Raw genomic sequence first — 16328 nt, forward strand, 5'->3', positions numbered from 1 at the left:
AGCGATCGCTCCCGGAGCGATTTTTAATCCCGGGAGCGATCGGGGAGCGATCGCTCCCTGATCGCTCCCGGACATTAAAAATCGCTCCGGGAGCGATTCGAGCCGGGCCGGGAGCGGTTCGGCGGAAAAAAAAAAAAAATAAATAAATAAATAAAAATCTATCGGACCCGAAAAAATAAAAAAATTTAGAAAAAAAAATTAGTTTTATAAGCCCAATGGGCCAAAAAAAAATCATTATAACTTCATTGAGCTTGAGTTTGGAGCTGGAGCAAGAGCAAAGGAGCGAAGAGCAAGTGCTGAGGAGCGAGGAGCAAGTGCCAAGGAGCGAGGAGCAAACCTGCAGAGGTAAGTAACTTAGTAATTTAGTTAGTTTAGCTGGTTAGGTAGTTAATTTAGTTGTTTGAGTTTAAAGATCATGTATTTAAATTAAATTAATTAATCCCAATAAATTAAATTAATTTGCAGATTCAAGAATCAAAACCCTACAAACATCAAACACCATGGACCTAGCGATATTTATTGGCATTTTCCTCTTCCTGGTCCCTTTTATGGTTATTATGGTGCTGAAGAGTAGGAAACGGAGGGGGCCCCAAACTGAAGAGGGGGATGAAGAAGCCGGAGAAATTCAAATGGGTGAAAACCCCAGTGAGGAGGAGGTGGAGGAGGGTGAACATTACCCTCAAAAAACTAAACAAGACCAAACTCCATTGTGGAAATATGTTCACAGGGCTGAAACAGGGAGAGGGGGTGGAACCACTAAATTTCATTGCCCCCATTGCAACACTGATTACACAGGTTCATACACCCGTGCTAGAAGACACCTCTGCGGGAAAAGGCCATGGGATGGAGAGAAACAAATAGGAATCAAAACTTGTATAGCGGTGTCAACAGCAGATAGAGCCAAATACATAAGGGAAGAGGAGGAAGCCCAATACAGAACAAAAAAATCAAGGGGTTTCTTTGAACCAAGCTCACAATCACAATGAACTCCTTCAGCATCCTCCCAAGGCAGTGGATATGGACATGGAGGCACAGGGTCATCATCTTTAAGGCGTAGAACCATATCAGATTTCCTTGATGAGGGGTGTAGGAATGATGTGGATTCAAAAGTTTACAGGTTTCTCTATGCATGTGGGATACCATTCAATGTTCTACGCTCACCTTATTGGCACGAAATGGTTTCTGCCATAAATGATACCCCTAAAGGATACAAGAGCCCTGGGTATGACAAGGCAAGCACTGTTGGCCTTGATCATGAAAAAGCAAAAATATCACATTCTTTGAATAAAATGACAAGTTCTTGGACTGACAATGGGGTGTCCATTGTATCTGATGGATGGACAAATGTAAAAGGCAAGCCATTGATAAGTGTTCTTGATGTGTCTGTTAGTGGTCCCATCTTTCTAGTTGCACATGATTACTCAGACAAGTTCAAGACCGCCATCAACATTGCAGAAGCATTATTTGAAACAATTGAGCGTATTGGCCCATACAATGTCATCCAAGTCATCACTGATAATGCTCCTAATTGTAAGGCAGCGGGAGCAATTATTGAGGATAAATACCCGAACATATTTTGGTCTGGATGTTTGGTTCACACATTGAACCTTCTGTTGCATGATATTGTCAAAAACAAAAATGAACAATACCAATGGATTGGTAATTTGTACAAGAAAGGAAAACAAATGATAAAATTTATTACAAATCATAGCAATACCCATGGCCTTTTCCGCAGTCACTCGAGATTGGAGTTGTTGAAGATTGCGAGGACTAGATTTGGTAGCTATTACCTCACCTTCAGGCGCCTTTTGAAGGTAAGAGAGGCATTAGCTAGCATGGTATCAAGTCCACATTGGCAGGTGTTAAAGGAAAGGGCTACAAATGTAGCTGACATGGCAGGTTTTGAAATGGTGGAGGAGGCCGCTCTTGATGGGCAGTTTTGGACAACTGTGAGGCAGGTATTGGATTTCACCAAGCCAATTTATCACATGATTCGGTTTGCAGATACAGACAAACCAGTGATTGGCGAGGTGTATGAGCAAATGGATACCATGTTGGGGGAAATAAAAGACATTGTTCATAATAGAGATCCCAACTTGTACAAACTGATTCATGATTGTGTGTGTGAACGGTGGAATAGGCTTAACCTTCCACTACATTGCTTGGCGTATATCCTTACGCCAAAATACTACTCTACATCTTGGTTGGCCCAACCTGCAGCACGGGGTGGGGTTAGGACCAAACCCCATTTAGATCAAGAGGTAACTAAAGGATATCTGGAAGCATTAGAAAAGTTGGTACCTGACAGGGAGGAATGTGCAGTTGTGCGCCTTGAAATAGGCAGATACTTCAGTGGCACTGGTTTGTATGGTAACTTCCATGCAATGGACGACAAAGATAAATTTGATTCTCTCACATGGTGGGAAACATATGGCGGCCAAGGACTTTTGCCAAAATTGGCAAAAAAAGTTCTTTCACGGGTTGTAAATTCTTCTTCTGCAGAGAGGTGTTGGAGCACCTACAGTTATATACATAATGTGAAAAGAAACAGACTCAATGAAAACCGAGCAGAAAGCTTGGTTTATGTGCACTACAACTTGAGGTTGTTGAGTCATTACTGTGATCGGGCTAATGAGGATCCCACATATAAAATTTGGGACAATCACCCAGAGGATGACAATTTGGAGGATGGCATTGTACATATTGAAGAACTAGAAGAGGAACTTGTAAGGGATGAAAATGAAGCAGCAGCCATGCCACCTCCACCTCCACCTCCACCTCCACCATCCAGTAGCAGTGCTCGAGGTCCGAGTCTTGTTCCTTTGCTGTCGCCACCTCCATCTACACCCTCGCGTGGAGGTTCTAGTTCTGGTCGTCGGTCTGTGCGGGAGACTCCTAGAAGACCACCACGACCTGCTTATACTCCTGGAGACTCTCGTGGCAAGGGCCACATGTAGATTTATAGTTTACTTGTCTTTTTTAGTTTCTATTAGACTTTAGTTTTCATCACTGTTGAGTTTTGAGTCCTTGACTCTTGACTCTTGACTCTTTCATATCATTATGATATTTTTTGTAAACATTATATCACTGTGACAATGAAAATTTGAAGTTTGAAGTTGGGCCTTGGCAATTATAACTCATTGGTAATGATTGTGAATTATGAATATGATGCTTTGTGAAAGACTAAAGTTGTTTCATTTCATCTCATTATTCATGTTTCATTTTATAAATTTTTAACATTTCATATCATGTTAACAGTTAGAAGTTAGGACTTAGAAATATCTTCGATATTACTTCTTGTAATGGTTAAACTTAGCTTACAAGTACAACTTTGGTGATCAATGATGATAAATGTTATTGAATTTTCAATTCTGAAAGCTTGAAGTTGAAACTTTAATATTGAATTTGATGAATCATGATTTATAAGACTTAATATGTTGCAGTTGTAATATGTATTTTACTAACTTGTGGACATGGTTGATGACGATTATAATTTCTAGATGATTGATGTGATATGGTTCAATGATCAATCTATGTTTTTTTATGTTTTTTTATGTTTTTTTATGTCTAATTCATCATTCTACATGTTTTTGTTGACATATATGTATCAAAAATTAAAAAATATAAAAAATATATATATTTTTAAAAAATCGCTCCCGGATTCGCTCCCAAACCGGGAGCTTCTGAAAATGGTCGCTCCCGCTCCCGTTTTCGCTCCCGCTCCCAAGTAACATGGAATCAAACTATTGTACAGGAGAGATGTGATTACACAGCAACTGATTGCACCGATTAGAATACATCAAGTTATGCGACTGCTCTAGATTTTGCAACCTACTTCAAAGAGATATACATAGCAAGTATGCAAAATTCCTTTACAAATACCATTTCAAAACTGCTACAATTTTGGCTTCTTTCTGAGTTAGACGTAAGACCAAACTTCGCTTGCAAGAGGATCAAAACTACAGAGAATCCCTGGATTTCAAAGGGTAACCTGTACAGCTTGTTCAATGCTACGAGTTGAGTACCAACAAATAACAATCGTCCCTTTAAGCTCCATGTACCCAAACTAAATAATTAACCGCTTGTCACTACCTTCAAAACCCTATTCATTGGTTATTAGTTCAGTTCTGCTCCAAGAGATTAAGCTATGCGTATACTTCAGACCCCTTTCCAAACAAGTGTCGTGCCACAATTTCACTGCTCTAGACCAAGTCCCAATCCAAAATTTCGTTACCTTAGACCAAGAACCAACCAAGAACTTTGTTATCTTCAGATCTCTTTCTTGTGCCAGAACAGAAAGAAAGAGAAGAATAGAAAAAGGCCAACTAGGGTGGAATCTTCCACCACTGAAATTGGCAAGAGAATAAGGGGTCTTAAAACCCTCAGAGTTAATGCTCAATACAAATGACATGATCCAAAACAATGCTCAAAATGAATCCAATCCTCCTTTATTTATAAGCTTCCTTCAGGGGTTTTATATTCATAAATGGTTGAGTAAATCTTACTCAAAACCCAAATTCTGGGTTTTTTGCCCAGCTACCCCAAAACTTGCCCAACAAAGGGTATTTTTTGGGTTTTCCCCTTTTTAGGTGGACTATAGCCTACAGGGATGGATAAGCTAATGAGTCTTATTTGTCTTCAATCTATAGAGGTCATTACATTTTCCCAATAAGGGAGCCCTTGTATGCTTGGATATTAATTTAATGAGAAGCATATTTGATGGGCAGAAAATTTCTATATGCATGTGTTGAAATTGGTTAATTTGTTTTTTTTTTAATGTTAATTTTAGTTAACAATGGTATGTTCTATGCTTAACACAATTACTTCAATGTCCATGTAGCAGCCCAATGACAATTTCCAATTTATTTTTTCCAATAGCAATCACATTAACCACAAATCACATTGACAGTTACTATAGATAGAACATGAACAATAAAATGCAGAAGACAAGCCAAGACAAGAGGACACCAGATTTGGCGGATGCCAGGGAAAAACCCCAAGATGGGGAAAACCCTTTGATCAATTCTTCTTATTATTATATCAAATGTTCAACAGAGAGAGAGAGTACAATAAAGTCAAAATTAACTTGCTAATAAATGATTAAAACAGCCCTGTCAAATTCTACAATTTGGTCCCTAGTCAACAGCAGTCAAATCAGCAGCAGTGTCTGCCCTAACCAATCAATGGTGACGGTTCAAAGCAACCCTTTAGCAACTCAAACAAAGTGCATTAACTCAGCCTCCTTAGCTAGTCAAACAACAATCAAAACAATCCTCTTTAGAACAGTCAGACCGAGTCAAACAAAAGTCAAATTTGCAATCAAAAAGGCATGTGGTCAACGCAAGTCAAACAGCCCAGAAAATCTCAGCTTCTGTGCCAAACAGTACGACCTGCCAAAAACAAAATTTTCCACAAAAATCGCAATCAAAGGATGAGTCAAAGTGCTTGGTCAACATTGGTCAAACCCTACAACAACTCTGAAATTTCGGCCCTGAAATATGCCCAAAAATTCGTCCTCCTTGCCACACATGTGAGAGAAAAGATATGCCCAATAGTTGTACAAACCAATGAGAGAAGGAGAGAGAAGAATGTGTGAGTGAGTGAGGTGCCAAATGAGGTTGGAGGTCACTTATATTTATACAAGTCGTTGAGGGTGAAGTGACATGTCCATTGGGCTTCATGAGCCTACATGATGATGTGGCCGACCTTGACAATTTGCACATGTGTGGGCTTGACCTCAAAAACATATTTTCCCTTGTCCAAATTTGATGATATTTAGGTCAGCTTTGGTCCTCTCAAAACGAGGAATTCAATGCAATCATCGGCTCCATCAAATGAGTTGTCCAAAGTGGAATTTGGCCCTACTTGTCAATTTTAACACTCCCTCTCAACTAGGGAGAATTCCATCTGCCAATCCATCCATCATCATCGATCATTATGCGATCATGTCATCATGTACCATCTCTGTATCTCGTCTCAAATCTGTTGAACACTGATATAGATAATGAAGAAGAATCAATCCAGAGTGAGTCACAAGACCTTACCACTCTCCACTGACAAAAGTCAGTGCAGGTGTAGAACCGCAATCAGACTTGATCCCAAATCAAGTTGTTGAACACCATGCATCCTAGACATAGGGAATACAGCAGTACACGATGCTTCCATCTGCAGTGTTATGGTCCCTATCCACTTTTCCCAACTCATTGGCCAGATGAGAGGTACTTCCCATGAGTCCCAGATGACATGGATAGGATGTATGTTGGGGCATCCGCACGAGAAGGTGCATATACCATCAATCATAAGGGAAGGTGAACCACTCATCCTATGCATATACCATCAATCATAAAGAAAGGTGAACCACTCACCCTACACACGTGTCATCAATAGTAGGGGAAGGTGAACCACTCACCATACACACATGTCGGACATCATGGGGTATCACAGGGGAAGGTGAACCACTCACACTGTACAAAGCGCACCTATAGGGGAAGGTGAACCACTCACCCCTATGGTCGCTCATAGCTCCAAGAAGCACCCCAAGCTCCCAGAGCTCAATGTCCAACTCAAGCGGGACCCTCGTTGGAGGGTCCTTCCACAACTCCAAGTCTCTCTCCGAAAGCTAAGAATTTGATCTTCACCAAGGGCCTCGTGAGGATGTTAGGAACCTGTTCATCAGTCCTGATGTGTTGTAGCTTTATTTCTCCCCGTTGTACCATATCTCAGATAAAGTGGTACCTGATATCAATGTGCTTGGAGCGGTCATGGAACATGGGATTCTCTGAAAGGAGAATCCTACTTTGGTTGTCGCAATAGATCACAGTGGTATCGAGCACGTGCTCAAATAGCTCACTGAAGAGCTTCCCCAACCAAACAACTGCACAACAGGCCATATTAGCTGCTATGTATTCAGCCTTGATGGTGCTTAAAGCAACTAATTTATGCTTCTTGCTCATCCACGAAATCAAAGCAGACCCTAATGAGAAGCAACATCTTGACATGCTCTTTCGATCCACCACAATCTCAGCCCAGTTAGCATCAGTATATCCATGTAGCCTCAAATTCCCAAAAGTGTACCTCAGCCCATAGTTGATCGTGCCACGGAGATATCTTAAGAGATTCTTAACAGTTATCTCATGTATGTGATGAGGCCCAACCATAAATTGACTCAACGTATTCACAGCGAAGCATATGTCTGGACGGGAGTTTACCAAGAACATCAAGGCCCCCACAAGTTGTCGATGCTCGGAAGGGTTTGCCAATTTGGGCCCAATAGCACTTCCACAGAGCTTCTTGAAGTTGAGTTCCATCGAAGTAGAAACAAACTTGCAATCGACCATCCCACATCTTTCTAACAGCTTCACAATGTATTTTCCTTGAGAAAGGAAAATCTCGCCTAGCTTTTGCCAGACCTCCAAGCCTAGGAAGTAGTGCATCGATCCTAGGTGTAGTGCATCGATCCTAGGTCCTTCATCTCGAACTCAGCAGTCAACTACCTCTTGCATTGATAAATGAGAGGGTCCGCACTAATCAGAAAGAGATCATCAACATAAAGAACCAAAATGAGAGGCATGTCCTTTTCAACCTTGAAGTATAGGTTGGGATCAGCATAACTCCTTGTGAATCCCAACTTCATAAGATAGCTATCAATCCTCTCATACCAAGCCCTAGGTGCTTGCTTCAAGCCATAGAGGGCTTTCTTCAACTTGCATACATGTGTCCTTCGATCTTGTACTTTGAACACCTAAGGTTGTTCCAAGTAGACTTCCTCCTTAAGTAAGCCATGCAAGAAAGTACTCTCAAGGTCCATTTGATGTAAGCTCCATCTTTGAGAGAAATAGTAGATCGAATAATCATATATCGGGCAACTAGTGCAATTATCTCATCATAGTCCACTCCTTCCTATTGAGAGAAGCCTCGAGCAACGAACCTGGCTTTATATTTTTCAACACTCCCATCAGCTCCATGTCTGATTTTTTAAAGCCATTTAGAGGTGACCACGGACTTGTCCTTGGGTATAGGCACCACGTCTCAAACATCATTCTTCATGATTGATTCATAGTCCTCATTCATCGCATCCTTCCATACTTGGTGCTTTACGGCTTCTTCAATCGTGCATGATTCAGCTTGAACAATAGTACTCATAGCAGCCAAGTATCCTTGGTACCTATTCAGCTTCTTACTTTCACGAAACGTCCCTCTTGGAGCAATATGTCTTTCAGCATCTTCAAGAATATCTTTGAGCCATAGAGGTAGTTTCCTTGAGGTAGAGGGATCACCAAGAGGTGGATCAATAGGATCCAGCGGACCATCAGCATCGGGCATAGGCTCATCTGTCGAAGGTTCATCTTATTTTTTCACAGCATCATCATTGTCCTTAGAATAGGGAGATCTTTGGCTTTCCCAAGGGAAATATCTTCATCAAAGGTGACATCACGACTTACTTCCACATCTCTTTGACCAGGTACATAGATTCTATATGGTTTCGAATTTTCACTGTAGCCAACGAATATACCATTCTTCCGAGAAGCTTCCAACTTGTTCCTTTTCTCTTTAGGCACATGAAAATACACAGGACAACCATATATTCTAAAATGAGAAAGATCAAGTTTCTTACTAGTGGAAACTTCCTCAGGTGTCTTGAAATCCAATGTTTGATGTGGGCTCCTATTTTGAACATATACAACAATGTTGGCAACTTCTCCCCATAAGAACTTCAATAGGCCTTGATCATGGAGCATGGCACGGGTAGCTTCCATGATTGTTGGATTCTTCCTTTCGGCAATGCCATTTTGCTCAGGAGTGTATGGAACAGTTGTCTCCCTCTTAATGCCAACCTCTCTGCAAAAGTCATTGTATTCATCTTATTCATATTCAGTTATATTGTCGGTCCGCAATATCTTGATCTTCTTCCCTGTTTGATTTTCTACCAATGCTTTGAAAGAACGAAACCATTTGAACACTTCATCTTTCTTCTTCAAGAAATAGATCCATGTTTTGCGAGAGTAGTCATCCACAAAGACTGCATAATATAGGTATCCTCCCAATGATGTTACGGGCAACATACCAAACAAATCAGAATGGACCAATTGGAGAATATCGGTGGTTTTGCTTTCACTAGAAGGGAATGGTCCCTTTGTAAGTTTCCCAACTGCACAATCCTGACAAACACCTTCATGGTTCATATTGAATTCGGGCATACTTGTTGTAATGTAAGTGGGCGAACCTCCGGTGCCATATAGCTCAGATTGAAGAGAAGTATCGCTTGCCAAAGCTCCCAACGAACTTCCTCCAACTTGATAGAGACCATCAAACCTAAATCCAACAGTGAATGCATCTTTATGGTTTCTTTGCCAAATAAGTACTTTTCCATCAAAGAATGCTACCTTGAAGCCTTTATCTTCCAGCGCAAAAATAGACACTGGGTTCTTCTTCAAATCGAGCGCATACAACACTTCTTGTAGATGAATGGTTTGACCTTGATTCAAGTGAAGAGTAACAATACCTATCCCTTTCACGAGGTAGGTGGCATTATCTCCAAGTATGATCTCCAAATTATTCTTCTTTTCAACCAAATTTGAGAGAGCCTCCTTGTACCCAATGAAGTGCCTCGAGGTTCCACTATCAATCAACCAATGATCCAAAGTATCTAGATGAGAGGCCCTAGATAGAGCGAAAATTAGATAAAATTCATTTAGTTTTTCTACAACATTACTTTCATCATACCCGATATTTCTTGTCCTTTTGGGGGGTCAACCATTTCCATTTCGAGCATCGAGAGCATTCCTCTTTCCTTTGTTGTTGAACTTGTTGATCCTTTGATTGCCATTGCCTTTGAAATTGTTGTTGTTGTTGTCATCATCCCTTGGAGTATTCTTCTTGTGAAGACACTCTCTAGCATAGTGGCCGAACCTATTGTAATTGTAGCACCTTCATTTTCTTCCTTCTTTGAATCCCTTGTTGAATCCTTGACCCTGTCTCTTTGGACTGACATCATTTTTCCTCTTTCCATGAGCGGAGAAAGCAGTAGGTTCATTTCCATTTGAGGGCTTGTCTCTCTCTGTCATCCTCATCTCCTCTTGAGTGCATCGAAACTAGGTATCCTGTCATTGTTGAGAATGGTGGTGTTAAACACATCCCATGATCTTGGAAGACCTCCAAGTGCAATGAGAGTGAACTCCCTGTCAACAATAACTTCTCCAATAGATAGTAGGTCATTCTTGATTTGTGTTATTCTCATGAAGTAGGATTGGATAGACTTCCCTTTATCCATCTTAATGTCCTTCAATTTGTTCTTGAGAAAAAGGATTTGATTTGCATTGTTCACTTTGAACGTCCCAACCAGCTTATCATACATATGCTTAAATGTTCCCAAATCAGAGATATAGGCAACCAAATGCTTTTGAATGGAGTCTACGATAATTTTCTTAACTTTGACCTCACATTTCTTATATTTCATCTTCGCAACAGCAAGTGCATTTGAAGGAAGCTCCACCACTTTTCCTTGCACATATAGTTCATTGCATCATGCTCTTTCAAAGTCAAGTCCAAAGTCATCTTCCATGCATGATAATAAGATTTGTCTTTGGGTTTATCCTCAGCTTTCAAGTAATATGTAGAAGCCATTGAGGCTTGTCCAATAGATCTCTCTTAGTGGTTGTTTTTCTCTCTCTTGCTTGGGCTTTGTCTTCCCCTGGGCTCTGATACCATGTTAATTTTAGTTAACAATGGTATGTTCTATGCTAAACACAATTACTTCAATGTCCTTTAGCAGCCCAATGACAATTTCCAATTTAGAATATTTGAAACATTTTCGGAAGAAATCAAATTGGAATATTTAGGTCGACGCAGTTCAAACCAGCCTGTGTGGTTCATCATCAAGACAAGATGATGAATCACCCGGGTTGGTTCGACACGCGTCGACCTAAATATTCTAATGTGATTTCTTCCGAAAATGTTTGAATTTCCAATTTAGTTTTCCAATTGCATTCACATTGACAATAACTATAGATAGAACATGAATAATAAAATGCAAAAAACAACCCAAGACAAATGACACCAAATTTGGCAGATGCCAAGGAAAAACCCCAAGATAGGGAAAACCCTTTGAACAATTTTTCTTATTATTATATTAAATCTAAGTTGTAGGAAACGTGGGCAGGGGAAGAGTTTCCGTACGGAAACGAAATCGAAACGCAAAAACGCGTACAGTACAGCCCAGAAACGCATTTCCGACCGTATTGGCACATTTCTCGAGGCGGAAACGTGGCCAATACGGCCAAAAACGCATTTTTGGGTCGTACGACGCCATTTCCACACACAGTTTGACTTTTTTTTAATTTTTTTTTATTTTGTCTTCTAATTTTTAATTAGGTTATTAAAATGCCTTCTAGTTGCTTCTAGATGCCTGTCTAAAGTTATAAAAGTGAACTTTGTCTCATTCTCTCATCACACAATTCAGCAAGTCGTTTCTCTTGGAGACTGGCGATTTTAGCAAAGGAGAAGAGAGGAAGAGAGCAATGGTTTCAGCTAGGGCGTTTTGAACAGTGAGCAAAGTAGATTTCAGCAGCAAGAGCAAGAGATTTCAGCAGCAAGAGAAAGAGATTTCAGCAGCAGATTTGGAGTGCAGAGTTTCCGACTACGACATTCTTGGCTTTTTGGCTCAGCGACAGCCATATTTCTCTTCTCTTTTCTGGCATTTTGGGGTAGCTTCAGCTACAGAAAATTAATTTCGGTAAGCAACATTTATTTTGATAGTTTTTTCCTACTATTTCTTCAATTTTTCTAGGGTTTATGCTGCCAAAAATATGAAAAACGTTTTTTATTTACATAGTTGTTTTTTAAATTTATTTTGCAGGAATGGCTTCCAACCAAAGTGCAGCTACAAGTTCAAGCCCTAGGGCCAACTCAAGGGCTGAATATTATCCTCTTTGGAGGCATGTGACGAAGCTTCAAAAATGTGCAGGTGGTGGCTCATGGGAATGGCGATGTAATCTTTGCAATAATTCGTACAAAGGCTCCTACCCAAGAGTGAAGGCACATCTTTTACATGGAGGAGGAGAAGGGATTGCAGGTTGCACAAAAACAACAGATCCATTGCTAAGGAGGGCATATCAAAGAGAACAAGATTAGGCGGATGGTATTAAGAAAAGGCATGATGAGCTTACTCAAGCTACTCCTCAAGCTCCATTTAACATTGAGCCAAGGATTGTAGTTGAAGCAAGAAAGAGGAGAGCCGGTGCCACTCAACAACATGAACCAACACCCAAAAATACCAGAGGGGCATCCCATTCAATTCAGGATAGCAGAATTGCTAAATTGGTGAATGTGCAAGCAAGAGAAGAAACTGATTCCAGAATAACTAGGTGCATTTATGCATGTGGTATCCCATTCAATGTTCTTTGCTCTCCTTACTGGCAAGATATGATAAGGGCAATTAACAAAGCTCCTCAAGGGTACAAGGGGCCCAACTATGAGAAAGTCAGAACTCAACTTCTCAAAAATGAGAAGGAGCTTCTAGACAATATTTTATCACCAATTCGTTCTTCGTGGAGTAGCTCTGGAGTTACCATAGTCTTAGATGGATGGACAGATACAAGGCGCAGACCATTGATAAATATCATTGCCACTTCCCCCAAAGGAGCAATGTTTATCAAGGCGGAAGACTGCTTAGGAGAGGTGAAAGATGCACAGTTCATTGCTAATGTTATTATAAAAGCTATTGAACAAATGGGCCTAACAGGGCGGTGCAAGTTATCACGGATAATGCACCAGTTTGCAAAGCTGCAGGTTTAATTATTGAGGGGAGGTATGACCACATCTTTTGGACACCATGCATTGTCCATAATCTGAATCTGATCTTAGAGGAGATCGACAACAAAGTTTCCTGGATAAAGGAACTCACAGGGGAAGCAAGGGAGATTGTCAAATTCATCACCAACCACAACCAATCTCAGGCCATATTTCGAGAGTACTCCAAATTGGAGTTGTTAAAAGTTGTTGAGACAAGATATGCCTCAAACTTCCTGATGTTGTGTCGCCTTGTCGAGGTTAAGCATGCATTAGTTTCTATGGTGGTGAGTCAACTTTGGATTGAGTGGAGACAAGCAGATTCAAAGCGGGGATATATGGTGCGTAGATTGTGCCTTGACGAGGATTGGTGGAGCAAGGTAGATTTCTTGCTAAAGTTCACAACCCCTGCATTTGAGCTTCTCCGGAGTGCTGACACTGACCAACCTTTCTTAGGAGAGGTATATGATGGCATGGATTCCATGGTTGAGAAAACTATGGAAATCATTTCGCAAGAGTTTCCACAACTTTTGTTGATGATCATTTTGCTGGTTTAGTCAAGAAAATCATGGTTGATAGGTGGAACAATTTCAACACTCCATTGCACACTATAGCACATGCTTTGAACCCCAAATTTTATGATGAGGAGCTTAGTGTCCAAAGCAATGGGAAGAGGAAGGCACCCCATAAGGATAGAGAGATGGCTAATGGGGTGAAAAAAGCCCTTATGAGAATGTTTCATTCTCATCTACACAGGGAGGTCAAGGAGGAATTTGCCAATTTTGCTACAGGAATAGATGATTATGCAGATATATCAACTTTGGAGAAGAGAAGCACCATGAGTCCAGTTAGGTGGTGGATTTGTCATGGAGCAAATGGTGTACATTTGCAAAACCTTGCCATTCATATTCTTTCACAAGTGGCAAGCTCTTTATCACAGAAAGGAATTGGAGCACTTATGGTTTTATTCATTTTGTGAAGCGCAATAGGTTGGGCTCACAGAAGGCAGAGGATCTTGTTTATGTGCACTCCAACCTTCGCCTTGCATCTCGTAGGGGTCCAGAATACAACAGTGGTCCTTCTAAAGAATGGGATGTGGATGCAGAAAATCCTGATTTGGATCTCTCTCTTGCTGCCTTGAATATTGAGGTCGAGTCTGGAAGTGGAATTGGTGCATCATCTTCTTCAGCACCACCATCCACTGTTGAGCATTGTATTGCTACTATTTTTTATGAGGATTAGACTTTTGTCTCTATAGTTCTTGCAACCTTATAGTCTTTATTGTACTTGCAGCCTCATATATTAATATAAATAAAGGCTGATTTTGAGATTTGGATATATAATAAAGGTTGCTTTTGGATATTCCGATATTTTTATTTTCATTATGTGATCATTCATGAGTACCTGTTTTCATTATGTGATCCAAAATTTGGGGAGGTCGCGTTTCGTACCCGTACCCGTTTCGAAAACTCACACCCTGTTTCGTGCAACCTTGTATTAAATGTTCAATGGAGAGGGAATACACAAAGTCAAAGTTGACTTACCAAATCAAAAGTTCAAACAGCCCTGTCAAATCTCAGTCAAATTCAGCCCTAACCAAAAAATCAACGCTGGTCAAAGTAGCAGCAACAGTAGATATAATAGATTTAATATCAGCCCTAATCAGAGCCCAAGATTTGGCACACGGCATCGATTTGGCTACGTTGTTGCTACAAAGCCAAGTTGTTCTAGAAGCTTCGTATGTTTACACCCAGCCAAGTTATTGCTTGTTCAGAGAACAAAACAAATTCATACAGCGCCTTTATCAGAAATTAATATTTGTTTGAGGACATTCTAGCAGGAAAGTAATTATGTGCTAGTTTTTTAAATTAAAAGGGTTGGCATAAGTCAGTTCTCTTTAAGCGTTTCTGTTAAAGTCCATAAGCAATACAGTTAGCCTTAATTAGTCAGGTTCCACAAATGGTCCATCTTCACAGGCGAAACAGCCATTGAAAGGTGAACCCCTGCTCGCCTAAGCTGCTGTGACGAGAGGACAAAATCACCAGACACCTGCACTTATCCCCAACTGAATGCCTTTTAGGACAATGAACCTTGGTGGGTGGCCTGATACGCCACCGCCGTCCACCCTGAAAAACGACACATTGGCGCATTCTGTCCTATTGAATTGAATGTCTTAATTAATTAACGAAATGCATTCGGTCGTTGGCAAACGATCTAAATAGATTCAAAAAATGACAGTGGCACTGTACCAAAACACTTGTAGCAAACCTTATTATCAACGAACTCTATTCATCTGTATTGTATGTCATCGATCCCTTGCGTCATTCTTGGCGGTGTTCTTTAAATTACAGGAAGGAAGTTTTGTTTCAAGCTACAAATAAACAAATTCTGGATTTTTAAATAAAATAAAATAAGTAGAAAGTAAGTGTAGCGAGCACTTACCAAGGCATGGAACAGGATCAATATGAAGAATGCCACCGCGGCTTCCAAGCCTCCGCTCTGTAACGCGGGGCCATAATTCGTTATTACAATTGCGTAATACGTCACTCCCACGATGCCCAGAACTAGAAGAATCATAACAGAGCCAAGGCCCCTGAGTGCCGTGCAAAATTTGAACACGTTCCATGCCATTACAATTCCAGATCTTTGCATAACCAGAGCGATTAACTTAATAATTAAGAGATCCAGAAATCCCCGCGTACAGAGGATTTCTGCCACCAATCCGACACGAAACTTTTGATGGACAGGAGGTTCCGAGTTCGATCCAGGGTTCCACACCTAGGGTTTCATGAAAAGAGAAATGACAAGTATTGAAGTCAGACGAACATTTGCATTTATATTTTTATATTTTCGCTTGTTGTTGGGCGAGAGCGACTACACGAACGGGGTCCAATTTGAATTGTGTGGATTTGTGGGCCCCTGTTTTTGATGAACACGCTTTGGCGCCCCCGCCTTGCCACGTAGTATCTTAATCCGCTAGTTCAAAGGATCATGTTTTCTAGTTTCATTTTATTAAATACTGATTAACAACCTGCTTAATGGGAAATGGGAATCTAAAAGTGAATTATGGGCGGAAACATGTGTCAAGGTAAGAAAGGACAACTTTGGTAATTGTGACTCAAGATCTAGTTTTCCGTCACTTATAAATTTTTCGATTCGAGACAGAGTCATATTTGGGTGGTTGACTTAACTCGTTGAAAATATTTCTCCCTGGTTTTCGCTAATATTTTCAAACAGAGCTTCCAATTATAACGATTTATCTATACCAATGGACTTCAGCATGGTGGTGGGTATGGAAACATAAAACACGAGAAAATAGATTTTCTTATAAAATAAAATAATTAGTCTATGCTTTTACCAGGGATTATAGCTTTTGTCTTCCGTTCATGACTTCTTATTAATCCATGATATTTTACAAAATAATCCAAGTTTTAGTAATCCATGATATTTTGCAAAATAATCTAAATTTGAGAGTGATATTTTGGGTTTTGTGATTTATATTTTAATTGTTTAGCTATTTTTTTTGGTGAAAATGATATGGA

At 40.3% G+C, this 16328-nt stretch overlaps 1 protein-coding gene across 4 annotated transcripts in view; it reads right to left on the reverse strand.

The window, feature by feature from the left end:
* The window catches only part of LOC149198824 (DHHC-type zinc finger family protein), a 177747-nt gene extending 162099 nt beyond the window's left edge, over positions 1-15648 (reverse strand). For 2 of the 4 annotated variants that reach the window (XM_089402175.1, XM_089402174.1), the window contains exon 1: positions 15229-15648. In XM_089402175.1, the coding sequence (XP_089258301.1) occupies positions 15229-15438 (210 nt within the window). In that variant the 5' untranslated portion in view covers positions 15439-15648. The remainder of the gene's footprint in view (positions 1-15228) is intronic. The other 2 variants (XM_089402173.1, XM_089402172.1) reach the window with 2 other exon arrangements.
* Between the last annotated feature and the right edge of the window lie 680 nt (positions 15649-16328).

The sequence above is a fragment of the Pinus tabuliformis genome, chromosome 2_1 (genome assembly GCF_031772625.1).
Source record: "Pinus tabuliformis cultivar Carrire ecotype Pingquan chromosome 2_1, CPIR1, whole genome shotgun sequence".
Lineage (NCBI taxonomy): Eukaryota > Viridiplantae > Streptophyta > Pinopsida > Pinales > Pinaceae > Pinus > Pinus tabuliformis.